The 7,829-nt window shown below is 50.7% G+C and overlaps 1 protein-coding gene across 3 annotated transcripts in view; it reads right to left on the reverse strand.

Annotated features, from left to right (window-relative positions):
- The window catches only part of CPEB1 (cytoplasmic polyadenylation element binding protein 1), a 41,395-nt gene extending 33,871 nt beyond the window's left edge, over positions 1-7,524 (reverse strand). For all 3 annotated transcript variants that reach the window (XM_059823877.1, XM_059823876.1, XM_059823878.1), the window contains exons 1-2: positions 7,510-7,524; positions 1,769-1,946 (exon numbers count right to left, since the gene is read on the reverse strand). In XM_059823877.1, coding sequence (XP_059679860.1) covers positions 1,769-1,946; positions 7,510-7,524 — 193 coding nt within the window. The remainder of the gene's footprint in view (positions 1-1,768; positions 1,947-7,509) is intronic.
- Between the last annotated feature and the right edge of the window lie 305 nt (positions 7,525-7,829).

Genomic DNA, 7,829 nt, shown 5'->3' on the forward strand with positions numbered 1-7,829 from the left:
TTGAAATTGATGTGCCAGCTCTAAGCCCAGACCTAAAACTAACCCACATCTTCACAGGATGAATCTGCTCTAGTACGCAGGGATAGTTCTTTTATCAACTAGGTTAGCTTTGGCAAGTAAGCTGAAACTTAATTAGGAAACATCCCCATTTCAAATTATAAATGGACTATGAAGGGCTACAGCTAAAACTTCAACAAGGCAGCCAGAAACAACTCTTTAATGAATTCAATGTAAGGAGATAAAGGAAGATACTTAAGTATCTCCCTTGCGCTTCCAGTGCATCAAGATCAGATACAACACTGACTACCACTGTTCTAAGGGTCAAAAACATCTAAACAGCTCAGTAAAACAGCAAATCTCTACAAATGCATCACTAACCACACCACTGACCTGAATTAGTTAATATTCACTACGCAACTGCTCAGGAGTAGCCAGCATATCCTCCAATACTGTTTTACTAGGCACGTTTCAAGCAATGCTGGCTATAGATCCGTACCTCAAAATGAACGATTCGCTTCCTCTGGTATTTCTGCAGCGCCAGCACAGGATCACATGGACAGATCAGCCCCTGGTCCACAGTGCTAAGCCCTTCAAATACCCAGGAGATTAAGCTGCACTGGAAGTCATCTGGTAGCAGTCATTTTGCCGGTCCAGAACAAAGTTGCACTGCACAAGCATCAAACACACCCACAGGATGCCCAGACACCCATTTGCAGCTTTTTTTACACCCATTTGATTAAAACTCAGATTATCCATGAGCACAAGACAACCCTGTCTCCAAGTGACTGCAGAGAAAACTCCCCTGCCTACAGCAGCCTGCAAGGTCACCAGCTGGTGAGGTTTTTCCCTTTACTTCCCACTTTGTTTTGGGACAAGTCCAGAGGGTCAGTTTGCTTCCAATAACAGCCAAAGTGTTTATTGACCCTATAATTCAGAGGCTGGAGGAGCAACAGTGATCTCTTCAAGTGCCCAAATCCTTGGCAGAAGTACCACTGCACAGAAGTGCGCTGGCAGGAGGAACATCAGGCACTGGGCAGGTACATTTACTGGCAGATCTCACCTACTGTAAAGGGACAACAGCATGTCCTTCAGTTACAGAAAAATGAGACTGGACCCAACACTCTTTGCTTTGGCACAGAGCCTTCTGTTTTGAGGCCGACTGAGTGCAAGACAGCAGAATGTGCCCACTCCCCTCAGCATGCAGGAAGCAAAACTTGCAGCACTGATTTCATAATCCCAAGCTTGCTTCGCAAGAAAATCTTCACCTACATGTACTGTTTCAGTGTGCTCTTAAATACATGATTAACTGACCTGTAGCAAACATGGTTATTCAAAATTCTTTTGCATTTTTCATGTATGCAGCAGATCAGCTATATTAAGCACTAACAGATTACTCCTGTCTCCAGAAAGGTGGACTCTAAAGGAGTCTGCTGGAACAATCTACACCAGAAGTTGGCAGGTCAGGCAGCAAGAGCTCACATCCTGCCCACACAATGATCCACAGCACCACAGGGAGCTTAAGCAAGCCTTCCCAGGCACCTCCACACTGCCGGGGAATACTTGGATTATCCATTTCAGGCACACAAATGAAGCCCCCAGTACCAAAACAGCATTAATCCTGACTGCAAGCATCTCTGCTCACAAGCATGCACCCACAACCACACCACCAAGGATTACCACCACATGTTCGCTAGGTCCCACGCGACAACTCCCCACTTCCACCAGCCCCAGACCCTCAAGCTTGCCTCGAACCCAGCCAAACACTCACCTGGCAGGATGTCACGTTTGCTTTTTGTGACAGGCGTGGTGCAGACTCCACTGAAATCCAAAGAGTTGTCCAACATGGCATTTATTCGGCGGAATATATCTGCATTGCTGCAAGTGGAAAGTGCAGGGGCATCCGGGCTATCCCAGCAGTCCTTTATGCTCCTCCCAGTATCTTCTTTCTGGTAAAAAAGAACAAGTATTAGTGTCAAGCAGGCTGGTACACACCACCCGGCTTTCAACACTTTGTGGGAAGTCTGGATAGCCTCCAATACTCATATTAGCTTTAGCTCCAGGTCTTAGCAACGCTCAAGTACAATTCTTGGCATTAAGGAAACAGTTAAGCAAACGGGTCAGCAATTTGTCAGCACAGCACATCAGACCAGGACTTCTCCAGTCACAAACAGGTACCAGTACACCTCGGCTGGGATGAACTTTAGACTAATAGCCACAGCACCCAACTAGTTTGGTTGCCAACACGAGCTCCTTGCTGCTTTTCTCCAGCACCTCACAACACTAAAGCAGAGATCTGAGAATCAGCCTCCTGACACTGGGGGACAAAAGGGATGCTCATGGTCAAGGCAGCCACCATGAGAAACCACAGTAGCTCCTCCTGTCCACAGCAGACGAGAGCAAGACTCACTTTACCAGCCATGTTTGGGAGCTCTAACAGCATCTTGGAATGGCTCAAGTCACCAGCCATGCAATCACTTCAGAAGACAGGCTTGTGGAAAAAAACATGACTTCCCAGCTAATCAAACATAGCCCTAAATCCTATGATCTCCCTTGGAAAGGCAGAGAACCAAACCCTGATCTTCCCTTTAGGCAGCAGCTCCTGACCACAAAGGGAGGTTACCCCAAACCAGCTCTGCTTTAGCATGGCCCTCCACAGGCACTGATCTACCAGCAGCAAGGTTTTGGGACCGTCCTACACAAGCCAGAGCTCTTGTAAAGCTTCCTCTGCATGAAAGAGACCAAACCCTTCCTGGTGCTTGTCCAGAAAACCAGCAAGAACAGCTGCTTCCCCCAGCTCTCCTTGCAAGGCACTTTCACATCTAGGCTTGTTTCAGTGCAGCCACACAACATTCAAGCCTCTGTCAGTCTAGAAGCTGCTAAACTTAATCTCTAACCAGCAGTTTTGGACCAAGGGCAGGTCTTCCCACCACCCAAAAGCCACTGCAGCAAAACTCTGCTCCTGAACATGCTGAGCAAACGGTATCGTTATCAATTAAGACACACATTAAGGAGAAGAGCAGGAAGGCACAACCTCGCCAGTCTTGGCCTCCGGAGCAGAATCCTTGCCATTAAGCAAATCGAGTTAGAACTAAATTCAAAGAACTGAATTGCAGCAAGGCTGGTGAACAAGCCCCTGGTACTCCAAGACACACAAAAGCCTATAGCTCTAAATTGGGTCATTTGTACTTGTCAAGGAGACATTTAATACATCTACCTTTTGGATGCATTCCTGCAAGAGTTGTGGGCTTGGCTTCCCCCATATCTCTCCCCCTGCTTCACCCACGAGCAAGCCTGAAGCGCCAAGCTGGTTTTACTTTCAAATGATCACTTACCGATCCTTCCAGAGTGCAGCCACTGGCAGAAGGCTGGTCTGAACTGAATTTCACATGGACACAGGAACTTTAGCCCAGCCCAGTACGGGACTTGCACCTCCCCCAGCCCTGTCGTTACGAGCAGTTTTACTGCCGTAGGGCATGATCTGATAGTTTTTCCACACACACGAGCTTCCCACCACCACCACCATTTAGCTAGAAGCAAAGGAAACCCTGTCCTGGAAGCAGCAGGAATAAGCCACTGAACTGTCAACTCGCACAATGCCTCCAGGCAGGACCTGAACAATTGATTCGGGATTTCAGCCCATTTAAGGCCATTAGCATCTATTCAGCACTGGAGTCCGGGATCTTTGCTCATTGAAAGGCTCAGCCCACCCCCAGATAAGGTCCTGGGACTCTGCGGGCACAATGCAGGAGCATTTACAAGCCAGGAGTGAAACAGGTAGGGCTCAAAGCGAGTTTCAGGCAAGAGGAGACAGGCAGAGCAAGCTTTAAGTCATCTTTATAAAGAGCAGCTGAGGAGTACAGGAGCTCAGTTTAAGAAAGTATTGCCAGTCGTCTTTAATAAAAAGAAGTGCTGCATCAGGCTGCTTTGGCACAAGTGTGAAACTCCATATTCTACTCCTGTTACTGCTAAAGAACCACTTACAGCAGGAGGCAAAGCTTTTCCCTAGGAGTCTGTGCTAGCAAGACAAAAATAAACCCGAGCAGCAAACCAAACACCTGACCCGTTCCTGCTCATTTAGCATTTGATGCTTCCCACAGCTGGCAGCACCAGTCCTGCTACAAAGAACAGAAAACAGCAAGAGTATGGCCAAGCATTTCCACAAGAACTCCTTCCACTTACAGAGCTTTTAACCTTAAGACTGTCAAGGATATTCTGGAGATACTGCCAGCACCCCCGACACAGGAGCTTGCATCCAGTTCCTAGTTGGAAGTGGCTCATGTCTCTGTACCTTCCCCTGGTAAAGCTCAGGCCCCTTCCTAAACCAGAGATACTCCTTTGAGAAGAGCTCTGCAGGTCTTCAAAGCGCACAGGGCCCAAACCATTCAGCAGCTTGGAGAGTCCAGTGGGAAGAGTTTGCAAACATGTAGCTGGAGAATATGCCCATATCCTTTAGTCTCAGAGTTGATACCAAAGCACAGGGAAATACCACACCTGAGGCAGCATCCTCTAGAACCTGCTCCACTCTCACATCCCCAGGTCAGGACAAGCAAAGGAGCACTCTTGAGCCCCGCTAGGATTAGCTTTCAGTGCTCCATCTTGAAGGATTTTGCAATAGTTAAACACATGCTGCCTGTCCAGGCTTCTCTGGAAGTCCTCCGCACAGCTGCAGCTACAGCTCAGGCTCACAGCTGGCAATCCGCTCTGCTTTCACCAAGGCACCAGTCCAGGAGCACTGGTGGGTCCTTCTTCTGTGGGCCCCAGCAGTGACCTGGCACACTGTATGAAACACTGGGGTGTAACTAGCAAGCCAACAACAGCCGTTCTCAGCCAGCCCTGCCGGCTATGACACACAATCCCAATCCAGCAGAGGGGACACCATTTTATCAGCACAGCCAGCAGATGCACAAGTGAAAACAGAAGTGTGATACAGCTGACAGGTCATTTAAAGTCATCAGGAACCAAACACTGCTTCCTGACACCTGGGAAGACACCTAGTCTCCATTTAAGAGCTGAGAGTTTCTAGGGATGTTCCTAGATCAGAAACAAACGAGAAAGGCAATTCAGTTCCCTGCAGCAGGCACACAGTGCCACAGAGCAAACCATTGAAAGGTTTCAGGTTAAATCGTTGTGGTAGATCCGGAACACAGACCTAAGAAGCATCGCACACAAAGACACAGCAAGGTGAATCTCAGACAGGACTACAGTCCATCATACCCTGGCTCAGCTAAACCCTTAGCCAAGAACCCATGTCCAGGCATGAAGATGCATCCCCAGGACACTCCGAGGTCTCAAGGAGAGCATGGTCAGGCTCCAGACACCTCTAGCACTCCAAACAAAACACACCAGCATGAGAAAGGGAGCTCCAGGCTTGATTTGAAATAGAATGAAGTTTCCACTCCCTTAGAGTAACAGGAAGATGACCAATGAGCCTTACCACCATGGTACAGAGCTTTGTTTGCTGGCTCTGCATCGAGAAGCCGGCAGCCGAAGCACAGCAGCTGTCAGGTCTCGAGTTCAGATCCCATCAGCCCCAAGCAAACCCTGTGGCTGCAGCCTGCGGTTTACCTGCAGGAGGTCCTGCTCCAGAGAGACATCCACAACCTGCAGCAGCTCACTCGGTGCAACAACATGCGGTTGTGTGGCAAAAGCCACCAAAGATGTCTGAGGTAAGTGGAAATGAAGGCACCGCCACAGCCTGAAGCAGACACGCCAGTAGGAAACCTACAGATAATGAAATCCCAGGGCTAGGCAGAACCCCCAGCATCACAACAGCGCTGGCACAGGATTAGGATATCCTAATCCTTAGGGAAGTCATTAAACACAGCTCGGCTGCCGGTGTGGCCAAGACGTGCATTAGCTCCTGGGGACGCTCCGGAGCAGACAAGGCTCATCCACCTCAGCTACAATTCAGCTTTTGCTTTTATGTCTTTCGTAGAAATCCCACCAGTGGGGCAGCACTATGCCAATGCCCAAAGGGGTTTGCAGGACTGTAGCTATAGCCAAGAGGACATTGAATCCTGAGCCAGAATTTAAGATGCTGTTAAAATGGCATCAGTCTCAACATAATCAAGTCAAGATGGCTCCATACATTGATCTAAGGCAGCTTGAAGTCCTTTCTTACCAGTAACTTGTTTCCCAAGCTGAAGTCAGCTACACCAATAAAAAGTATAATATCGGTGTGACCATTCCTACCAAGCAACAGGCTCACATATCCCACTCACCCCAAACAGAGTTAGGCTAGGCTGCATGAGCTCTCACCACCAGCAAGGCTGAGCTTAAGCAGCTCTCCCAGGGTCTGTGTGTGGACAGGGTCTTGAACACACCTGGCTGGAATCAACACTGGAAGGGATTTTGATGGTATTCTTTTATAAGGAAGCATTGACCTCAGAACACTACTAATTTTGCCAAAACTCCTGTTTTTAAATAAGTTTCCCTGTTGATGCACCTACTTTTTGGCATTTTTTAGAACAAAACATTTTTGAAGCAATGGCTCAAGCAGTTTTGGAAACAAGCAGTATCACAGCTGCCTGTTTCAGCACATTATCAAAGCAGAATAAGGTTTTAATTGGTTTAGGGAGACTGTTCCAGTTGAGATAAACTGCGGCAAAGCAACGGGATCCTGAAACTCCTCAGAAAGCACAGCTCCTATCCTTTGCACAGCTCTAGCTGGAGCCTCTCACCAACCCTCCAGCTGCCAACACACATGGTTAGCCTATCATGAAAGCAGCTGCAACGAGTGTTAATTGGTTTTAGCTGGGGAATATGGAAAGATAAAAAAATAACTTGTTTTTCAGAAGGCACTCTCTCTTGCCTCTGCCCATACAACACAGATTAGGCACCAAGTCTCCTGGGGTCACCAACAGAAGCCAGTCTTGCTACCTGGAGCTTGCAGTCACCTGGTTTAAGAGTAAACTAACTGCTCTGTTCACTTTGTATGCTAAAAAAGAGTTTAGAAGTGCTCAGAACTACCACTTGCTACCAAGCAAGACCACGGGTTCCCACTCAAGCCAAAACGCACCCCACCATCACAAACCAGAGCTCAGCACCTCCAGCTCAGCCTCACTCCCCCATAACCTGGGATGAGAACAACCACAGGCACCACTTGCTGGTCAGGCTGGGCCCACTGGGTTTCCTCTGGGAATGGCTTCATTCCTGAAGGCAGCACCCCTCCGTTGATGGGTTGCCTGAGGTGAAGCTCCCTCAGAGCCCCTGGTTCCCTCAGCAGGGGAGGGGGGGGCAGCCGCCGGGCCTCAGGACTTCACTCAGCAGCGGGGCCCGGCCTCGGGGGGTGGATCGCGGCCCCACTCCGCCGCCACACACGGCGAAAGGGCGGGAAATCACCTCAGCGCCGCTCCCCCCTTCCCCCTCCCGACCTCCGCCGCCAACGTGTGAAACCACGTGACGGGGCGGCCTTAAAGGGGCCGCGCGCGCCGCCTCTCTCCTCCCTCCCGCCTCGGCTCCGTGAGGCGCCGGGACCGCGGGCACGTGTCCCGCCCGCTCCCCCCTCACCGGCGGGAAGGCCATGGGCGGCGCTGCGGGCGGGCGGATCCCGGAGAGGAAGGAAGCGACGGCAACAGGCAGCCCTGCCCGCCCCGCCGGTTTTTATGGGCCGCCGCCCCGCCGGGGTGGGTGGGGGGCGCTGAGGGGAGGGGCCGAGGCGCATGCGCGCTGCGCCCGCCCGCCGCGTGGCGCCCCCCCCCCCCCCCCATTACTCCTCCCCTATCCCGGCGTGCACCGGTTCCCGCGCCGAGGCCGTGTCTCTCCTTCTCCTCACGACGCCCGGCGGCGGCTTCAGCCTCCCCGGGGCCGCCTCAGCGCGGGCACCTCGC

The sequence above is a fragment of the Gavia stellata genome, chromosome 13, assembly GCF_030936135.1.
Source record: "Gavia stellata isolate bGavSte3 chromosome 13, bGavSte3.hap2, whole genome shotgun sequence".
NCBI lineage: Eukaryota > Metazoa > Chordata > Aves > Gaviiformes > Gaviidae > Gavia > Gavia stellata.